We start from the raw sequence: 21,514 nt of genomic DNA, 5'->3' as shown, positions 1-21,514 counted from the left end.
GTCTCAGCGATTTAGTTTCGTTTTTCGGCCAGACTTGTGACTACTCGAAACGCCATGCGGAAACGAAATCGGAATCAGTTCAGTTCTTATAATATATTTTGTCATGTTCGCTGGCAGACAATTTCGTCGACATCGCCGATGGATGGTCTATTTCCTGGGCTTTGTGATCTTTCAGTTGGTTCTATCACTTCTGTTTCTCCGTAATAGAATCTATAATGATTTATCAGTAAATGGGGTGAGTTATTTATGTGGAAAGTTTTTATCGTTTGTTTTAATCAAGTTTTGTTCTCAACAGCTAAATCAAAATGAAAACAGTGGAGATTACTTTCTTGACTGGCGCGAGTTTATATCCCATACACCTAAAAGATCCGAGGACTTTTACCAGTACAACCTTCGTCTTAGTGACACTTTGGGAGTAATACGCGAATTGCCTTCGACAAGACATCAAAGGTAAAAAAAGGGGGAAGACTTCTCTCTTGAGTTGCCTTACAATAACTTTATGAATTATTTTCCTTATAATTTTAGTTGTGCTAACCGCTCCTTTAGGCTTCCTCCTCCGGAAAGGGGAAATGTGAGCGTGGTGATCAGTTTCCACAACGAGGCGCGTTCGATGCTGCTGCGCACTTTGGTGTCCCTGCTGGTTCGCACTCCTGCGGAGTTTCTGCACGAGCTCATCATCGTGGACGACGGCAGTCGGGATGGTGGGTCCTTGAACTATTCGAGCCACTTTGCAAGCACTTACCACTCCATTAATAGTCACCCTGCTGGCTGACCTAAAGAGATTGATGGAGGGGGTTTACGCCTCGAGGGATCGCCTGGGGCTCATCTTCCTATTAAATCAAGAGCGGAAAGGTCTGATTTGGTCGCGCAACAAGGCGGCATCGATGGCCAGTGGACACCACGTGCTCTTCCTGGACAGCCACTGCGAGGTGAACGAGGGCTGGCTGGAGCCCCTGCTGGAGCGACTAAATTCGAGTCCCAATCTGGCGGTTAGTCCCCTGCTCGACCCCATTGACCCCACGACCCTGAGTTACCGCAAGGGCAACGAGATGCTGAAGGGCGGGTTCGACTGGTCGCTGCACTTCCACTGGCTGAGGCGCCAGTTGGCCGGCGGAGAGCTGCCCGAGATGGCCTACAGAAGTCCTGGCTTCGCAGGCGGTGTCCTGATGATGTCACGCGATTGGTTCCTTAAGCTCGGCGGCTTCAACTCGCTGCTGAAGGTGAGAAAACCCAATTAGCCCGTGTCAAGTGCCCTAATTGCCAATGTCCGGTGGCTTCTCTCTGTCACATTTCCGAGCGAATGACTTCGCAGTTCAGCTGTCCCTTTGTCCCACTACTCGTTTTCCTTGCAGATCTGGGGCGGCGAGTCCATCGAGCTGGCCATCAAGCTGTGGCTTTGCGGCGGACAAATTGAGATCGTGCCCTGCAGCCGAATCGGGCACATCTTCCGAGAGCGCCACGCCTTCGACTTCCCCCGCAATCCGACGGGCGGATGAGCCCTGCCCAGGAAACCTATCTGCAGTGAGTCGAGCTCGGGGATTAGGTGTGAAATGGCCGGTGGCCGCACCGCCCTGGTATTTTTCAATTTATTTCCGCACGGCGTCCGTTTAATATAAACATTCCGATCACATGCTGATTGACCCTTCCCTTCTTTTATTCCCTGCTCCTCCTCTGCAGCAACTCGAAAATCATCGCCGAGTCCTGGCTGGACGAGTACAAAAATATGTTCTACGCACTGAAACCGGCGGCCAGGCGCATTCCACTGGCTCACAATCACACCTCCGACGGGATGCGGATGCGGATTGGATGGATGCAGCGATTTAGGAGGGAGAGGCACTGCCATAGTTTCGACTGGTATCTGCGGCATGTGAGTCCCGAACTAAGGTCAGTCCACTGGGGAAAAAGATTGAGGATGTGGTTGTATGTTAAGATTTCTGAGCTAGAAGTGAGGAATGTAAAATATCAACTTCTCTATTTAAATCAAATTAATTCAAAATTAATAAATCAAATCATGTAATGCATAATTATGAATTGTGAATTATATACCTATGATAGTTCGAAATATTTGCAACACATATTTCTTTATGCATAATATTATTATTATTTTTCATATTGTTTTTTATGAGAAGTTTCCTAGGTTTTTCAATAATATTAGTACCTCCAAAATATTTTCTGTGTGTTCAGTTATGTGAGTTATGATTAATTTAAAAATAGCTAACACCCAATACCTCCGCAGGCTGCACTTTGACGAGCTGTCGGCGACGGGAACGCTGAGGAACGAGGATCGCTGCCTGCACGCCGGGCCGAAGGACTCCCACCTGGTCCTGGCCAACTGCTACCTGAGCGACATCACCCAGTGGAGCCTGATGCGCGGCAGCGGACAGCTGAGCACCCAGAGGGAGCTCTGCCTGGGAGTGGCAGCCAGGATGCGGGTTTCCCTGGAGCCCTGCGGCAGGAGCAACGGAAGGGGGAAGGCGCAGCGGTGGAGGCGCCTCGGCACCCGCCTCCTGCACGCCGAGACGCACCTGTGCCTGGATAATCCACTCGGGGACCGTCTGGAGCTCAGCTCCTGCCGCTCGCATGCGGTCTCGCAGTCGTTTCAATTTGCATTGGAAATGGAGTGGAGTAAACTTGGCTAATGATCCCGATTCCTGATACGCGAATCGATGCCGCTTAGCTGGTGGGCTGCAGCTGGTGGGGTTGAGTCCGGTGGCATGCAGGTAAATCAAAATGCTGACATGTTGCGCTAATCTCTGCGAGGCACTTCCGCTGCCGGAGCAACTCGACCGTAGATTACGCGCGGCGGCTGCCGGGGAAGCAGTAAATTATGGCGCCACAGATACACGACTCCTTGCTGCCTGCCGCCGGCGGGCTCCCTTTTTTCGAGGCTATCAAGACTCGCAGCGCTTCCTGGCGCATCCGTCACACGGGACAGGACACAAAGGGCGGTGCGGCTGGAGGCGGGGGCGTGGCAGATAAAGGCGGCGACGCGGCGCGTATTGTGCGGATTGTTTAGGAGCTCCTGTCATCAGTCGGCGAACAAAAGGCGAAGGCAAAGGCGGAGGAAAAGGCGGTGGCAAAGGCAATGGCAAAGGCCGGCTTCCCCTCGGCGGCAAATGTAATTGAGTTGATGACAATGACGGTGGCACCGACTGCCCGGCTCGCGCTTCCGGCAATTTTGATGGCCTCCGGATGGCGGTGACAAAAAAGCGGCGACTCCGGAAACGAGACCAAATAAAACAGGAACGGCAGCAGGAACAGCAACAGAAACAGCAACCAGCAACAGAAACCGAAACTTTAAGGAAGGAAGGGAAAACAGAAGTTCGTGCAACTGCAACTGCAACTGTCGCAACTTGAGATTTGTTTTGTTTCGCCATTGTTGCGGTAATAAAGCGTAAAAGTTAATTTCGTATCTCAACAATGGCAACAAGTGTGTCCACGGGCCTGACAGTCAGCCAGCCAGCCATCCAGCCAGGCAGCCAGGCAGAGACTGCGATATTTTGCTCACAATAGCTGCAGCTGCGCGTAAAAATCGCATTTTTCACGGAAGTTAATAAAAACAAAAAGCCTTGGGTGGCCGGGAAGTCTAACAAGTTGCAGTTGCTCCGGCTTTGGTTTTGGGTTTGGGTTGGGTTCTTCTCGCTTCCGGACAGCCAGTCGCGACATTTTATTGTCCCGCACCTGGAATGCAAGGACAATAAAGCGAGTGGCGGTAATAAAACGGCGAAGCACTAGAAAATTTAATTTTCCATAAAGTTTGCCCAGGTAACGCGTAACGCCACCACCACTTTAAGGAGTCCCGGTCATTTGGCTAAAACGCTTCAGTCCTTGACTCGGATTCGCCAAGTTGTATTGCCTTTTGAAAGCTGGATGGTTTCAAAAGCCGCTCCATCATCGAGTGAACCCAACTGGTAACTGCGAACTGGGAACTGCGATTCTGCTCAAGGACGGACCTTAATTATGAGCGGTTCTCCGGCCAGCCATGCAAAACTTGATTATTCATTTGAAGACTCATTTTATTATCTGCATAAATCTTTGCCGAACCCACCGACCAACTTTCTGTTTACTTTGTTGGGGGCCAAAGGAAAAAAGACAAAACGGTATCCATCATTCACTGGCGTGGCCGCATTTAAAACATCTTGATTAAAAAACTAAAAGCGGACCGGGGCCGCGGCGAAATGAAAGCCAAATGCAAACTCAGCGCATTCTAAGTGCGCTGGCGGAAAAACAAAAAGGAAATTCGCGGAGCGGAGCGCAGAAAAAAAAAGAATCGGCGAAGGCTAAAAAACTTATAAGCCGCGAGCTTGGAGCTTGGATAGTGGAAAGTGGAGGGAAGTTGCGGAATAACCGCGGGTGGGCAGCGTTTAAAAAGGGATTTCGAAATTAACGTCCGTCAGGAAAAAGTCAATTTGAATGATTAAATAGCGAAAGCTGTGTAAAAGTTGTGTCCCCAGACCGGACCGGACCGAACCCACCGCAATCGACCCCGACCAGAAACGCAGCCGTTTCCAATCCAGAATCCAGAATCCAGATCCCCGAAAACCCCTCAGTCGCGCCCACCGGACCAAAAACAGAGAAAAAGCGATTAGTGTGGTCTTTTGTGTGGCTTAAGCAGCGCAGTCGCCTCCTCTCTGGGCGCTCCCATGCGGATTTACATTTATTAATTCCCCCGGCAGGCTCCGAAAAAGGGTCAGGTTGTATGCGCCAGTAAATAAAAACATGTGAACGTTAGCGCAAAAAGCGATAATCCATCATTTTCGTCACAGGTTGAAAGCGTTCCCCGCACAGTGGGACAAACCTTGCGATTGGTAAGCAAAATGCTTAAAATCATATTAAGCTTGGTTACAATTTGTATGAACTTGAGTAGTTAGAGAGTATGATTGATGGGAAGAGGATACCCTGGAGTTCAAAACTATTCCTTTTGAAATACTTTTACTTTTTTGAGTCCCACCCACAGTAGGTCCTTTGACAAGACCAAAAGTTCGTGTCCCTGGCAGAAACTGGTAATCCCTATCGCATGATTATGCCGAAAATGAACCAATCCATCGCAGCACACGAAAAAGGTTGAGCTCAGTGTCCCTGCAAGATGGGTCCTTCGATCCTGCGAGTGGGCGTGTGTGCGTTTGTGTGTGTGCGTTTGTGTGTGTGCGTGCTGTTTGTTGTACGGACTGCGTGTGTGCGCCATCGGATTATCATGCCGCTCAGAAGCACCCAAACAATTTTGACGCAATGAAATGATTTTGATGAAAAATTAAAAAGCATTTCAATCACGTCGAAAGTTTTCTGACATCACAAAAATTGTTGCTCTTGGCGAGGAAAAGGGAGAGTGCAGGGTATTTTCCGAGTGGAACTTTCGAGGACGCGTGGGTGGGAAAACCAGCCAACTCTCGTGTCTGGCTGCCGTTTATTTAGATGCTAATTTAAGTGTGTGACTGGAAGAATGCTTTCAATTTTCGTTAAAACGCTGCAGAAGTTGTGGTTCAAGGTGAAAGTGAGTGTTCGGTGTTTGGTGATGTGAACTTTAAAATTAGAAAATACTATGGAACATGTATAATATATCAGACAGGTAAAGAATACATCAACTGAATCATTGCAATAAATTGAGTTCCCTTAAGTATTATTTCATTAACTATCACTTTTCATATGTTCGTCACCTCCAAAGTATGCCATGGAATTTCAAGCACTGAACTAGACCAATTGAACTATGGAAAATTAAAATCAAAGAAAAGCCCATTATATTGCTCAGTTGGCAGAGGGAAAAGTGATTTCTTCGAGGACCTCTCGATTCGTTTGCTTGCCACTTCCGGTCCATTTGTTAGCCACCCGCAAAGTATGCAATAAAATGGGATGAACGGCCAAGATGGCGCCTCAGCTTTTCAGCCAGAATTCAACCATTGTTGGAATGCTGGCCGTTTAAATAGGCAATGAAGCTGCATTAAGAATTAAAGACTTCATTAAATCCGCAGTGCTGCACATTAAATAAACATAATGCCGCCTGCGCCTCTTGCCATTTGCTGGTTGCTGTTTGCTTGGCCATTTCCAATTCCATTGCGATTGCCGGTGATTTCTTGGTTTAATTTTTTTGAAAGCCGCCGCTGTTGTTCGTGGCGCTTAATTCGCATTTAATCTCATCAGGTTGCCGACGTCCTCGTCAGGGGTGCACTGAGCCATGGCCCCACATCAGCCGGAAAATGTCGAGCGACAGCTCGCCGCAGATTTGATGGGGGCCACACAGCTGCTGTCGCCGGCTCTGCCGCTGCCTCTGCCACCGCTAACTGCGCTGCCGCCGTCGACGTCTGCAGGTGACAGGTGAGTATTGCGCTGGCAGCGGCAATAAAAAGCATGTAAATGAGGCGGGCTTGGCCTAGGCCAAGATTGTTCCAGCTGCGGTTACATAATGTTGTGACAAGCTGTCCCCGCCGAGGTGTTAACTCTCTGGATCTGCGGAGCACGAGGCGCCTTGTTTGTTCTTCCCTTCGCCTCCGACCCGCCCCGCCCCTCCCGCTCCTCGCGGGGCAGTTAATCAGAGAAATTAAGCAAAGCACTAAGGGCTGCGAGTCCAGCTGTGCGAGACCGCCCGCCGAGCAGGACAATGGCCGCCAGGACCCCAGTCGTGATTGCCCCGGCAATCGGAGCAGCCAGAGCAAATACGCCAGCCAGCTGAAATGGGTTGTAGATTGGGGGATTGGGAGATTGGGGGGAGGTAGGAGGAGGTAGGAGGAGGTTGGTAGAAGGCATCACACACTCACGCACAACAACCGCCGGCGCTGGCTGGCTGGCTGGTCGCTATTGTTGCCATCATTCTTGCTGGGATGGCTGGCGTCGCTGCCGGCGCTTTTCCACTGCCACTGCCACCGCTGCTGCCGCCGCCGAGGCATCGACGTATTCCCCAGCAAGCTCGGCCAGCAATCAGTTGGGCGCTGGAAACGAACGCGTGCAGTGTGGATTTTGAAATTGGCCAAAAAGCCGGAGAACGCCGGGCGAAAAACAGCAAACCGAAAACCGAAAATCGAGAAGCGAAAACTGAAAACCGAAAAGCGAAAGCCGAAAGCATAGAACGTCTGTTTTGGGTAGAGCCGCAAAATTTATGCCATTCGTTTGTCAATAAAAAGCGGAGAAACGTAAACAGAAGCGAGGCGAACGGGGCGGACCGAAAGAAAGAAAGACATCATACAGAATTTATGGCGTAGGTGCAGCGCCGAGTCCTCGAGGATTTCCCCGTGTCCTTATCATCGGGGTGTGACACGGCGTCGACTCGTACGTGCCTCCTTGGTTCCTCAATTCCTCGATTCCTCAACTCCTCGTTTCCTCGCCTTTGAGGCCCGAGTGCGTCCTTTATTGTTGTCTTACCTGGCAACAATTACCGTTATCGGGCGATGGCCAAATTGCTTTTGCCACCAGCCACCACAACCAGCACCACCACCGCCTCGATTGAACGATTGAAAAATTCCGGTCCGAGTCCGCACGGCGTATGCGTTACGGTTTTTTTTGAGGGCTCGCCGCTCGTTCGGTTTTGCGCATGATAATTGAATTTTTGTGGCGGCTGCTTTGTCCTAATTGGAAATTTGTTACCCGAGTTCGATGAACTGTGAAAAAGCGATGCGAAATTGAAAATGTGCCATTGCAATCGAGTGAAACTAGCCGGCAGCACAAAGTTATAAATCAAATATAAGATTATATATAATGGAGAACGCCACCTTCTTCCCGGCCAAGATGCTGGGCAGCTTGGCTTCCAATGCTACCAGGAACGACGAGAACCTCACCACCTTCTTCACCGACGAGGAGTGGCTGGCCATCAACAGTACGCTGCCATGGGTGGTGGGCTTCTTCTTCGGGGCCATCGCCATCACAGGCTTCTTCGGCAACCTGCTGGTCATCCTGGTGGTGGTCTTCAACAAGAGCATGCGCTCCACCACCAACCTGATGATCGTGAACCTGGCCGTCGCCGACCTGCTGTTCGTCATCCTCTGCATCCCCTTCACGGCCACCGACTACATGGTGCCCTACTGGCCCTACGGGCGCTTCTGGTGCCACAGTGTCCAGTACCTCATCGTGGTCACAGCCTTCGCCTCAATCTACACCCTGGTCCTCATGTCCATCGATCGGTTTCTGGCCGTGGTGCATCCCATCCGATCGCGGATGATGCGCACCGAGAACATAACTCTGATCGCCATCGTGACTCTGTGGATCGTGGTGCTGGTGGTCTCCGTGCCAGTAGCACTCAACCACGACGTGGTGGTAAGTCTATAGTAGTTGTGGATGTGGATGTGCATGTGGTTGTAGGAGGAGGCATGCTGTGCCTTAATCTGCTGCGAAGAACACGGGCCAGGCAAATTTATTGCTTTCCATCATCGTCACCTCGTTAGATTCCTCTCGCTGCACGTCAATGCTGGCTGATCTTCAGATACAAAGATAGAAATATAGATGGGTAGGTGGATCGTAATCCAGAAGGTGGGGAATACCTCCCCGCCGAACGATCCACTGATCCTGATACAAATCATTTGCCTCACTATTAAAGTTTCCCCTTTTTATCTCACAGAGCAGAAACTGTGTGTTTATATTGAAAATTTTGGCTAGATGCGCGGCGCCCGATTTGTTTTTGTTACTAATTTGCTATTTTGCTATTTGAATTCATAAATTCTTAATTATAGACCAGATAGGCAGCGAGAAACACTTGCCAACTGGCGTTCGCCGCCCACTTCCCTTCAACTGGGGCTTGCAGCATCTCAGTTTCAATTGTTGGTCCGAAGGCACGTAAATCACGGCCAGTCGTAAGTCGTAACAAGTGGTCATTATGGAAACTTTGCACTTGCGAACTTCGGGCGCACACTGCGTATGATAAATGTGTTCGCGGTGGCGACCTTGGAGTGCTCCTTGGCCTTTGGCATTTATGATCGATGGTTTAATTGCGGAACAATCGGTGGAGATTTCGATTGTTTTCTTGGGATCAGCGGGTGATATCAGAAATTTAGAGAGGCAAAGTTCACCTACTGGGGGGTCTTGTCTTCCTAACAAATTTCCCTTTAATTGCACAGTGGGAAAGTGTTTTTAAATCCTTTTTCATTTTAATACCAAATGAACCACAGCTACGATACATTTATTACTCATTTAGTGTTGCACTAAATGCCCGATTTCACCATTACGAGCATCAATTACAACTAATCACTGGCACAGGGTTATTTTCCCGTTTACGTCACCAAATGGCTTGTTTGTCCCACTGTCGCACTGTCCCACTGTTCCACTGTCGCATTGTTTTCCCACTGCCAATAAAGCGAGTCCCACATCACACACGACCAACTTTTTATTCGGTTGGTTATGTGGTCGCTCTTCTCTTTACTTTTCCTTTGCCGAAAGCGAAAGAATCGCGGTTAATTAAACGGATCCCATCGTCACCGGGACGATGAGCTATTTTATCTGCGAGATGGCCCACTGTTGCGCTATTGCCGTTGTTATTGTAACCTAATATTTTATTAAATGGCATTTCACGCTTCGTTATTTTCCTCCCGCTTGTTTACCATGGAAAAAGGGGTTGGGTTGGGTAAAGAGGAGAAGGGATGGGAGCTCCGATGGGTCGCATTATTGTTTGTTTATGTGTTTGCTTTGCTTTGTCTAAGGATTAAGCTGGAAAAATACAGGCCAAATTGAATGTTTTGTGTGTGTGCTCGCTTGTTATCTGGCCGTGCGTGTGCAAATACAAAGAATCAGGCGATAAAAAGGCATAATTAAGTCATGTTTGATCAACATGTTAATTAACAGTTTGCCATTAATTATTTCCATATTACATTGACCGGCGAGCCGACATGCCAGCCACACACACACACAAATACACACGCACACACAGAGAAAGAAATGCGATTGAAGCGCTGCGAGCGTGTGCCATTATCTTTTTATTAGAAATCGATAACCAATAATCATAAAGGCACATATGTCCGACTGCGTAACTAGATACGCGATCTCCAGGTCATGGCATTGATTGACAGCTGTTGGCCGCCTTTCTCGAACATTAATGGCTTGTCAAGTCTAATGGGTCGATGGGCTGGCGGGGAGAAACCGAACCAAATTAACCCATAAATCAGCGGAGGGTCCACTTCACTGGCCTTGGCCACTTGACGCTGCCCAGATTCGAACTCTATTTGGGGGCCAACATCTCTCGCTCAGTGTAACCACAACAACAACACAAAAACAATGGCGGGTAATAAACAAACATATTTGTAAGCATTTACGGGTATTAACGGGAAGATTTTTTAAATGCGATTTTCCACACGCATCCATCGGTGAAAAGCGCGGGCCGAGGAGCCGGCGATTGTAAACAAAAATGTAAACAAAGGCTGCAAATATTTTTACGATATGCCAGCCAGCCAGTTTATTACCCTCCTAAGCGTCAGCACACTAGGCCGGCCAATAGACCGAACCCCAAGCCAAATGCCCATCCCTCCCCTCCTTTGGGTAACCAAACTCGGGCAGAACAATTTGTCAGCCAAATGTCAGCGACAGAGGAACAAAGCGAGATTGCGATTGCGAGTTAGTTGTCGACGGCCGAACTATTCGAATGACAGTTTAGTTTTATTTACGATGTCTGGCTGTGGGCCGTCTGATGGTTCTTCGCTGCCATGCAACTGTCATGGGCAACATGACGTATGCGCGATATTAGATTCCCACACTGAAAAGCCCCGCTATCTCCTTTCCTCCTTTTATCCCCCAGGAGGCCATCGACGAGAAGAAGAACATCACCTACGGCCTGTGCACGTACTCCCCGAACGAGTTCCTAAGCTCGCGCACCTACCACGTGACCTTCTTCGTCAGCTCCTACCTGATGCCCCTGATGGTCATCAGTGGGCTCTACATGCGCATGATCATGCGGCTCTGGCGTCAGGGAACGGGTGTCCGGATGTCCAAGGAGTCGCAGCGGGGTCGCAAGCGGGTCACCCGGCTGGTCGTCGTAGTGGTCATCGCTTTCGCATCCCTATGGCTGCCAGTTCAGGTGGGTATCGAAAACCTTGGAGTTCCTGAAAAATATCTCAATTATTATGAGCAGTAACATTGATTCACAATTTAATTGAAATTGCTATTCATTTAACAATCAGTTTTCTTTCCATAGTTGTACCATTGGGTACTGTGTTTCTTTCTTTAATAACCCCCAATCGATTTGTTCTATTGAACAGCTCATCCTCTTGCTGAAAGCGCTGGATGTCATCGAGATGAACAGCCTGAACAAACTCATCATCCAGGTCAGCGCTCAGACGTTGGCCTACAGCAGTTCGTGCATCAATCCGCTGCTCTACGCCTTTCTCTCCGAGAATTTCCGGAAGGCCTTCTACAAGGTGAGTGTGGGTGTCCTCGAAAGGATGAGCTGAGGGTCCTCCAATGGCCGTCACCTGAGAGCTCGGTCAATATATCGATGATTCGACTGCCGGCAGCGTTGGTTGATATTTTCCCATGGCTTTGTTTTCGCTTCCATTTCATTTGACTTTCCGTTCACATTTTTATAATTTTAAATTGGGTCACCGTGTTGATTTATTGACTAACAAACAACAATTCTTTGCCACACATGTGATATTCGTTCCCATTTTCCGATATATAAAGTTTTATACGTATCCGCTCGGCTGCATTTTCATTTCCAATCCTAATGAGTTTTTAAACGGGAATGTTTTCATTTCAAATCAGAAGTCTGAAGTGCAATTAAATAATTTACGATAATAATGGACGGAAGAAACCCGAAAAAGAATCCATCGGAGAGAGTTCCCAAAAAACAGCGCGTGTTTTCCCATTAAGTTTCGACGGGCAAACGGCGACCGTTTTAATGAGTTAAGTGCGAAAAACGCGCATACGCCGCGTGGGCCGAATTTGGCTCAGCTCGCAGCGCCAGCATCAGCATCAAATTTTATATTTACGATATAAATAGGCAGAGTTTACAGAATAATTTCGGCCCAGCAGCCGGGCAGTTGAGCAGGCCCATCAAACCGGATCATCATCTTCATCGGCCGTCCATCTTAATTTCTCTATTTATAAAGCCGGCAAGAGGGCAACAATTGGATGGAAAGCAGCTGCTGGGCATTAAGCACAGAGCACTGGCCTTGTTATGAGAGCATATTTCCCCTAATGGGGATGTGTAAAAATCTTTTGTCTTGTCCGGTCGATGGAGTGCATCGAAGTGCGGAGGAATTCACACAATGCATTCAGCAATTTTCCGTGGAATTGCACGATGATGCGGCCTTTAATTTCAAATAATTCCTCGGGTTGGCCGTTTAAAGACATGACCAAATTAGCAACGCACTGGGGCACTGGGGGAGTAGGAAATTACAGGCTTTACATTCTCCGCTCGCGCTTTTTATAGCATTCCGTGTGAATTCATTGACGGTCGTTGGCATCCGCTGATGCTGATGCTGATGTCCCGCCCGCAAAGTGAAACAGACGGTAAAACTGACAGGCTGCCCGCGGTTTTCGGTTGCTTTTCGGGCTCCGGATCCGGCTCCGGCGGCTCATTCCAATTCAACTCACTTTCGGGACGCATTAATTCTTTTGGTCAGCGGCCATTTGCATAAACACAAAAAGCGTTGCGGGACGCAAATCACTGGACAGCCACGCCCCCCACCATTCGTCCTTCGCCCTCAGCCCACCGCCCACATCTCGGGGGTGATTTTGGTTTACTTATTTTTAATTACTTTAGGGACAAACAGACGCAAACAGCTCGAGAAACAGCGGGCGGGAAAAGCCGGAGACACAGCACTCATCGATCGAGTTCGGCGAGTTTTGCTTTCGCCGTAACAACATTTCCTTTCAATCATTTTGTGGCTTAATTTTAATATTTTAATTTGTTTTGCCGCTGCGGTGCGTGAGTCCTGGCGAGTCCTGGCGAGTCCTGTTTTGCGCCAGGCTTTCGGGCACTTTGCATATAAATTGTGTTCCTGGTCCGCCCTGTCTTGGCCTGCCTTTCGCTAATTGATGTGTTTGTCAAGTCATTAAATTAGATTAATTACGTTAATTAAATTGCCGAGCCGTTGTTTGTATGGTTTTTCGCTATTCCTGTGTATCCCTGTGAAGCAGGAGCGTGTTTGGAATGCCTTCGGTATTTTCCGGATACCACGTGATCGGGAATATGTCAATCTGATTAATTGGCCGTGTGACTGGCCCTCCTATTAGCCGGGCATTTATTCATGTGTCGAATCGCTCCATTTCTCCCCGTTCTCTTCCCTTTCACGCTTTTACCCAAAGAGTTTTTACTCCAAGAGGCTGGGCATGATGACAGTGACGCACCAGGATGTGAGTTCTGAGAAAACTACCATTTAAATATAACAGTAAGGCGGAGTAAATATTGCTTGTTATTTTGTTTGCTTCTTATTTACATAATTTAAAGCTCTCTTTGAATATTTTTTGCTTGGATTGAAGGCAAGCTTAATGCCGCCGCATGCATGTTTTTCTTGATTGTTTTTCTAATTGCTGCACCAATCTGTATCGCACTTTTTGCATCCCCAGTTTATTGTTTGTACTGCAGATTTGAACGATTAAATACCACCTTTAACAGCTTCCCGCTGCCGCCTATTTGCCATAATCGAATAATGAGACAATGGGAGTGCAGAGCGCACCTAGGAACCCGGAGCCGAAATCCTAAATGCCGTCGGTTGAAAGGCCGTAATTCATTTCCCCAGTCGCCCGGTTGTTGTTGTTGTTGTTGGTTGCCTCTGTGACGAGGCACTAATCAACAATTTCAGGCAGTTCAATCAAAGCGCAAATTCATAAATCATTTATATGCAAGCTCTCACTCCTCAATCGGCCTGGATTCAGTGGTCCCAGCTCCCAGCTCCCAGATCCCAGCTTTTGGCTTTCAGTTCCCAGTTCAACCGGCTGGTTGCTGGGCAACTGGGCCCGTCGATGCTTGTCTGGCGGCATTTCAACACCTCAAACCACTTTAATAATTGAATATTGAATCAAATCTAATCATTCAAATGCAAAGCGACGGCAACAATCGCAGCCAGAGGCCTTGACAAGGGAATAGCTTTCGGGCCATTTCCCATTTGCCCGTTCGAACGCCGCAGAAGTGACTCTGCATCAAAACACATCATTAATCAAATATTGCGGCCGAGCTGTGAATTCAGTGGGCCATCAGTTCTTTATGTACTTTTAGCGCTATATTCTGCCAATTTTCCATCACTTCCTCTGTGTTCTGTATTCTGTGTTCGGTATTCACAGTCCTTCTCCTTCTGCTCCCGCAGGCCATTAACTGCTCCTCCCGATATCAGAACTACACATCTGATTTGCCGCCGCCGCGCAAGACGTCCTGCGCCAGGACCTCCACCACAGGACTCTAAGGGCAATTTCCTAAGCGGGCACAGCCATACGATTAACCGATAGCCGGCTAAGGGGGCAGACCCCAGGAATTGGCATCGTTACGAGTGAATCTCCGTGGGCGAACGTGGAGAGCTACGGATGTCCTTTCAGGGAACCAGAGGACCAATGGAACCAGGACTGCAGGCGATCACTTCAGCACAGTGATGCTCTTCGAATGGCTAGTTTTAGCCATAAGTATTTGTAAATAGAGCGTAGCACACGTAGATTAATAGCCTATCATTAAATAAGCACTATAGTTAACTAAAAAAATATTATTATATATTCGTCCAAAAAAGAGCATGTAATCCAGATAACGCTTGTCTCAATAAACGAACCTACCTTTTTGTTGGCTGATCTTAAACAGTATCAAGATAGTGCGATTCTGTGTATAAGGAATTCTTAACTCTCCTCGACTAAGCGAAATTGTTCTCTTTATAACGCAGTTATTGAATATTTATATTTAATGCTTATCGGATTACAATCTATTACAACTTCCCTTGCTGAAAACCACATTGTTAACTAGGTTACCGCAGTTTGTTATTTGTGTAAACCATTAAAGAATTAACGAACACACCATTACCTATTTGACTTTAACTGAATGGAGTTGACAAAATATTTGGTTGTCAGCCTGCGGCTCCCGAGGCAATTGCCCAAACTATTCGAACCGCATAGGTATATGTATGCTAATTCGCCTGCCGGCTTTTAAATGGGCATTTAGTGACGCGTGAAACATGAAATTGAAATTCTTGTCGAATATTCGCGATGGCATCGATTTCGGCGTCGGCTGCCTGCTGCACTTGTGCAATCACTCGCTTTCGCGTTTTCACAGCCACTCAGCCATTCATTTATTCTAAGGTCCCCTCCCGAAAAAGTCCTTCCACGGCGAAAGGGTTCTGCTGTCACACCACTTGATATATTGGCCTTTGATTGACAAGGAACTTAGACGCTTAGCTAGTGCTACCACAAACTGTGATATCACACTGTTTAAAACCATCAAAGAATGGGAAAAATTTAATCTTTTTGGTGTCAAAATTTCAGTTATTTAATCGGTTTTATTGTCTGAAAAAAGAAAAACTATGGTCAGAATGTGGAATGCTATACCTCGTTGAACTCGCAATAAAATTCCCGATCGATTAGTGTACTTGCCAAAAAATATTTTTTTTCACCAATTTTCGCAAAAAATGCGATGGTACAAAAAATGCGAAAATCGGTCGATATTTAATTATTTTTAAATGCTCCAAAAGTGATATGTATCGTTAGAGGGGGTTGCCAGTTGTCCAAAACGGTGCGCCTTTCAGCTGTGGGTCAACCTTGGGCCAAGTAACAAACAAAAACTTACAAGAAAAATGTGTTTTTTGCCAATTTTCGGTATAATTTCGAGGCCCTATTAAAACACCAAGGAGATATAACTTTCGTAGGCAAGCGTTTCTTTAGGACTTTGCTCTGTGAAAGTCTACAACACAAGGTTCTGCGATGGCTGCGAAGTCAGCGACTCAGGATGGTGATTGCATTTCGCTCTGCGCTGGCGAATGACCGGAATTAATTATGCGGTGTCCATCTTGGGGATCCTGGCGAGTATATGTATTGGCGCAGGAGCATCGACTGGGCTTTCCGCGCTGCCAGGCCACGCGCACTTTTGCATAATTTATTCAATTTTAATAAGCGGCCCGTCTAGAGTCGAGGCGTTGCTTTTTACACCAGGTAACGTAATTAATGCGTATCAGTCGCTGACAGGTTCCTCTTCGGCGCGTTGCCAATGTAATCAAAATTTCAAATGAGCTACAAGGAGTGCGGGCCCAGGTGCTCGGTCTGGCTCAAAGTGTCCTTGCAAATGAGGCGGGAAAATCAATGGATCGATTCGGAGCCTGGAGGCGAGCTGCAGGAAGTCGGCGAAATAAAGCTGGGCAACTATTGGCGCCATAAACGAGCACGCTTCGCTGGCCAAAGTTTTGTTTCGACTTTATTTACACGCGGAAAAAAAACGAATGCGAAAGCCATTCTAATACAAAAAAACTTATTTTCGCGAGGAAGAATGTTTCAATATCAAGTCAATAACATTAAAATTTGGAATATCCACTTCATGACGAATTACTTTGATATATAATAATTTTTTAAAGTGTTTTTTACTACATATATGCTTGGCTAGCCCATAGGATAAGTCATTTCTCCACCGAGCAAATAGCCAAACAATAACGCCAAAGCCGGGTAAAACAACAACAAGGACTGCTTATGCTGCTGACATTATCATAATAACAATAATCATAACTGTGAGTGTAACAGTTGTCGCACCCCTCCCCCCTTCTTTTGTCCCTTTCTGCTTAAAGCCGCCGAAGTATTAAGAAATTGCGGCATATCCTGTCGTGTTGGCTGCATACCAAGCAGTTACCGTTACGTGGGCGTGTGGGGAACGGAGTGGAATCGGGACTGTTACACTACTGACCTAGTCTACACATCAAGCGTTTCGTGCTTAGTCTAAAAACTTGAAATACTCTGATTTATTTATTAAAAGTCTGCTTTACTTAACATATAAGAATAATTACGGCCAGGGTTATTAAGTTGTACTTCTGATAAGAAATAAGCTGAGATCAGAAACCAGATTGCAACCCATTTCAAGAGCCGGTTAAGTTCAAATATTTGTTTTTTACGCGGCCAAGAGAAGAGCGACTTTGTTCGCTTAAGAGAGCGCGGTCGAAGAGAATTACTCCGAAAACGTGGTGAGTTTCGAGTTAACAGTGAAGAGAGCGAAGGAAACGCGTGGAATTGGGACAGCGAACGGAACGTAGCCTGCTTTTGGGCATTCGAGTCGCTCGACTCGCGAGCGAAGGTCACGGCGTGGCCAACGTGGCGAATACGCAACGGCCCACCTGCTCCGGTCAGTCACACGCTGCTAGTCCCGAAGGGGGGAGAGGGGAGCCAGCGGAACTGGGAGCCGGGCTCCTTGGCCAAATGAAGCGTAACCAAATGCTGATAGCCCAAATGTTGCAGTTTATGGCCGAGGCATTGGCCAAATTGCCTCTTGGCGTGCGGCATAATGGCGACAATGGGCACATTGTCTTGACTCTGAACCGGAGCACGGGAGCACCGGAGCACCGGAGCGCCAGAGCGAGAGAGCAATAACAGAGGGAGGGTGGGAGAGGGTACGGTCCACGCCCACCGCGATTGCATAATGCGGTGGCGCCAAAACAGAAAAACAACTTTGAACAGCTTTGCAGTTCATTTCGGCGTGTGCTGCAACTTCCCATCCCTTCACTTCCATTTCTTCTTTCTTTTTTTTTCCACCGGCTTTTTGTCGTTTCGCGTTGAACTGGCAAATTTCCGGCAAGCTTTGCATGCACACAAAGCCATCTTCCGTCTTTGTCCCACGCACACCCCCACTCCCCAACACACTCGCACACCCACTCGAAAGGAAAGTTTATCTGTCAATTTCGGTGCACAAACACACGCAGGCGGAAAACGGCAACGCACTGAGCGGATTTCTTACCCTGCAAGTTACTTGGCAACAGGCAGCATGATAAAGTTAAATAGAAACAAAATTAACCCTTAAAAATATATTACTATCAGCATCAAAATTTAATTAGTTCTGTTATAAAGAAAAAGCTTCTTTCTGTAAAGATTACCTACTAGTACTTTGTTATAGACATCGTATAATCCCATTTCCATAACTCAAACTGCCCAACTCTAAATCCCCATTATTCGAACTGGCTTAAATAACCATCGAGAGTATTAATAATGCCCATCTCTGGAGCGCATCTGATATTCAGGGGAAAGCCGGTTAGTTAAACTTTTTTCCAGTCCAGCACTTCTGCGATAGTTTGAGGAAGAAACATTTTGTCAACTTTAATGCGCTTTGTTGTTAAGACGGTAAAACGAAGGAAACGCTCGGAAGCCAGAGCCACGTTACATGTGCCATTTTAGCAGCAGGTAAAGCGCAAAAGTTCGAACCGATTTGCATATAGCTCGGTGATCCAAAAAACGAATTTCTCGGTTAGTTGGCAAAGTACTTGGCTCAGCCCTTATGCATTTTAAAACCGAGAATCCCTTTTCCATTTGCCCAAACGATGACACAGTTCCGAGTTCGATTTAATTTGTGATTTATTTCGCTAAGCACTAGGGTTATAATTTTGATTACAATTGGAGTACACGAAGGAAGGGGTGTGCTGTTTGCATAATGGAATTTTTAAGTAATTTTGATTAGGAGTTAGCCAGCAATTGGTTAAGGCGCATACTAATGCCCACTAGCGTCCTTTGGCCAGGATCTTCTTCGTTTTCATCTTCTTTTAGCCGCAGCAAGCGGCGAGCAGCGTCAAATAAATAAATGATAAACTTTGGCCGAAAACTGACAAGAACATAATTTCCGTGTCGTGGGTCCTTGTCGAAAGCCGCAGGAATTAATTGCGGGTCGCTCGCTGGTGGCCTCGTTAAACTTTCGGCCGGATTAGGAAGTGCGGGCGGGGAGCGTTCGTTTGCAATAATTTAAATATTAGTTACACATAATGTAAAGCATAAATTAATTTTGTATTCGCCAACTATTAAAAAACTTTCCCCTCGCTCTGGGGAAGTGCTGCAAAAGTGGATTGCCATAGGAGGCAAAGAGGGACATCCGCTTAAACTTTATCCGCAGCTCGGGGCAATTAGTTATTCACGCTTGCGCTTGTCTTTGGAGCAAGTTGGCCGCTGCCCAATGCGGATTGCGCTGGCATTCCTTCCTAGCTGCGATTCGAATTAGCCGAAAGATAAATAACCGGACCCCGTGGGCTCACCCGCGATAATGTGCACCATGGCGTGGCACACCGCTCGCCGCTCAGAGGCTCTGCAACATCCGGCCGTAGACCTGACTCCGCTCGAAGCTGCTGAAGGCCTCGCGGAAGCGCTGCCGCTGCTCGCCACTCAATTTCGCATGGAAATCTTGCGCAGCTGTCACGAACAATGCAATTTCGTGTTGACCCAATTTTCTGCCCGTCGCCGGTGCCGCTGGTTCAGATGTTGCAGTTGCCCTTGCAGTCGCCGTTGCGTTCGTCGAGTTGGCTGCCCCGATGCCGAGCACCAGCGGAAATAGTTTAATCAAATGCAGATTTATGGAGGCGGATAAGAAGATGACGCTGAGGCCCCAGACGCCCTGCTGCTCCGGCTGGTCCAGGAACGTCGGCAGGGTGCAGATCAGCCAGTCCTGGAGCATCTGCAGGTAGGAAGAGTCGATGGCAGAACGGAATACCTGCAGAGAGAGAAGGAGAAAGGATAAAGAGGGGTTAAGGGTAAGGGGTTAAGGGTTAAGGAGTGCCAACGAAATGCTTAAGCAAAGCCAAGTCGACAATACGGAAATTAAATTTTATTGTGCCGCTCGAGACGAGGTGCTCGAGGTGCCTGCACAGCATACTTTGTGGCAGAAAGTTGGCTAATGAAATTCCGCAGCCAGGGAATCCTCCGGAATCGTCCTGCCAATGACAGTGCAAACTCTGCTCGATGGCGACCGTAGGATCCCGGGGATCCGAGCTCGTTCTTATTAATTTCCATGCACGCACCCACCGGGCAACCTTGAACCTAATGAAAAAATTTTATGGCACCACAGTGGTCGCCGCCGTAGGCCCTTCGCATTGACCCACATACTCGCTGTGGTGGCACTCGCACCTCCTGGCAAAGGACCTGCTGCTGGACAAGGACCTTCTGGACAGGGGCCAAGCCGCAGCCATGAATTCCATTAATTTTCAAGCTGCCAAAAATTCCAGAGGCGCACACGCACACACGCACACTCGCACACACACATGTGGCAGCTGGCGGCGAGTGCTTTACCCTTTCGACTTGTGGCAGGAGCAACATGGGCGCTGCACTGGCCCCATTCCGTAAAGTGAAGCCTACCCAAGAATCCTTGTCTGTGTGCATGTGTGTGTGTGAATCAGGAGCCACGCACGAATGGCCAGCGTCTTACCTTCGCTAGATCTTCTGACCAGCCAGCACTCACCTGATATACAATCATGGCAATAACATCGCCGTGCGGTTGATTTATGGCCAGAAACTCCTTTATGACCTTCGTCAATATTTCATTCGGTGGCACTAAATCACGAATAATTTGGCACAGCACTTGTCCATAAATCCAGGCGGCATCTCGAGTCGATGATTTAATACAATGCAAAAGTATATCGACCTTATCGTTTTGCTGGGCGATTATCTCCGGGTCGTCCTGCACAATGCCGTTCGACAGCTCCGTGTTCTCCAGCTGGGCAGCAGATCCTGCGGGGAGGGAGAAAGTGGAAAGTGGAATTCAGAAAACGGTAAGTCACCCACGAGTTGCAGGAGAAAGGAAGAAAGTGAAACTTTCTAATTAACAAAGCAGCCTTCGAGCCACATGCCGATGGCCATTATTCACATGCTCGGGGTCCTTCACACGCCACCGCTGTCACTGCCCCATCCCCGACCAGCCAACCATCCAACCATCCTGCTCCAATTCCCATTCCCCGGGACACCGGAATCCCCAGGACACACACGTACATAAATTTGCATTTAAATTTTATGGATTTTTCGGGGCAACAGCAACGCTCTCTGAATCTGCTTCTGGTTCTGGCAAACTTTCTCCGATGACCGGGCACCCGCCATCAAATTGAAAACTAAACAAAAAACGGAACCAGAAGCCGGCAAAAAGCAAGAGCAACCATAGATTAGAGCTGTTCGATTGAGCCCGCCGCCGGGAAGGTCACCAAATAAATGTGCGTTCCTTCTGGCCAGGTGAAAAATGATGGCTGCCGGAGACCGCTGAAAGCCACAGCCTGTGTGCTGCTTAGTGTGGTTTAGCGGCATCGAATTATTTACAATGCGAATGGGCCACCTCCATCTCCTCCACCACCTGGCTAACCTGCCAATGGGCCAACGGGCCAACTGGCCACCTCAGCCGCCTTTTGGCCGCGCCAACTTTGGCTTTGGCCTTTGTTTTGCAGCTTAGCATTGTTGGCCGTGGCCGGTGGCCTGCGGGCAGCTTGTTTGGCTGGCTGTTGCCAATTTTGGCATTGTTGTTTCCCGCTTTGAACGGGGATGAAGTATGGCCAAGTGACCGTGGAGGCGGGTTGAATTCTATGGGAATGGGGATTGGAAAGGGGAGTGGCAGGGGAAAGGGGAGTCTCGGCGCCTGGCCACAATTATGCGCGCCACGAATGCCGCAGGCAATGCAGGAAAAAAATGAGAAAAAAACCCAGCAAACTCT

The 21,514-nt window shown here is 48.0% G+C and overlaps 3 protein-coding genes across 5 annotated transcripts in view; 2 read left to right on the top strand and 1 right to left on the bottom strand.

Annotated features, from left to right (window-relative positions):
• The first annotated feature begins 44 nt into the window (after positions 1–44).
• Positions 45–3,405, top strand: LOC108102273 (putative polypeptide N-acetylgalactosaminyltransferase 13). Its single transcript, XM_017207024.2, is given in 8 exon segments — positions 45–235; positions 296–450; positions 526–701; positions 757–1,220; positions 1,353–1,467; positions 1,470–1,521; positions 1,678–1,884; positions 2,237–3,405. Coding segments are annotated over 8 exon segments (1,704 nt in total). The 5' UTR covers positions 45–103; the 3' UTR covers positions 2,640–3,405.
• Positions 3,406–6,909: 3,504 nt separating this feature from the next.
• On the top strand, positions 6,910–14,901 carry LOC108086290 (allatostatin-A receptor). Of its 3 annotated transcripts, none has more exons than XM_017183179.1 (5): positions 6,910–8,238; positions 10,703–10,981; positions 11,163–11,321; positions 13,213–13,260; positions 14,211–14,901. In XM_017183179.1, the coding sequence occupies exons 1-5, from the start codon at positions 7,684–7,686 to the stop codon at positions 14,304–14,306; spliced, it is 1,137 nt and encodes a 378-aa protein (XP_017038668.1). In that variant the 5' UTR covers positions 6,910–7,683; the 3' UTR covers positions 14,307–14,901. The 3 variants fall into 3 exon arrangements, with proteins under 3 accessions (XP_017038668.1, XP_017038670.1, XP_017038669.1); XM_017183181.1 differs by having other exon boundaries at positions 13,213–13,295; positions 14,211–14,266; XM_017183180.1 differs by lacking the exon at positions 13,213–13,260.
• A 3,498-nt stretch (positions 14,902–18,399) lies between these two features.
• LOC108102290 overlaps positions 18,400–21,514 on the bottom strand; it is a 38,803-nt gene continuing 35,688 nt past the window's right edge. The window contains 2 exon segments of the mRNA XM_017207043.1: positions 18,400–19,537; positions 20,282–20,550. Coding sequence (XP_017062532.1) covers positions 19,127–19,537; positions 20,282–20,550 — 680 coding nt within the window. The 3' untranslated portion in view covers positions 18,400–19,126.

This window comes from Drosophila ficusphila, unplaced genomic scaffold (assembly GCF_018152265.1).
Source record: "Drosophila ficusphila isolate 14025-0441.05 unplaced genomic scaffold, ASM1815226v1 contig_791, whole genome shotgun sequence".
Classification (NCBI taxonomy): domain Eukaryota; kingdom Metazoa; phylum Arthropoda; class Insecta; order Diptera; family Drosophilidae; genus Drosophila; species Drosophila ficusphila.
The sequence above is the reverse complement of the archived record's forward strand: the minus strand, read 5'-3'. Positions and strand labels throughout refer to the sequence as shown.

What these genes read in the sequence shown, in the direction of transcription:
- LOC108086290 (XM_017183179.1), top strand. Translation starts at nt 7,684, where the DNA reads ATGGAGAACGCCACCTTCTTCCCGGCCAAGATGCTGGGCAGCTTGGCT. An exon ending in CACTCAACCACGACGTGGTG is followed by an intron (nt 8,239 to 10,702) that starts GTAAGTCTATAG and finishes TTTATCCCCCAG; the next exon opens with GAGGCCATCGACGAGAAGAA. An exon ending in CCCTATGGCTGCCAGTTCAG is followed by an intron (nt 10,982 to 11,162) that starts GTGGGTATCGAA and finishes TCTATTGAACAG; the next exon opens with CTCATCCTCTTGCTGAAAGC.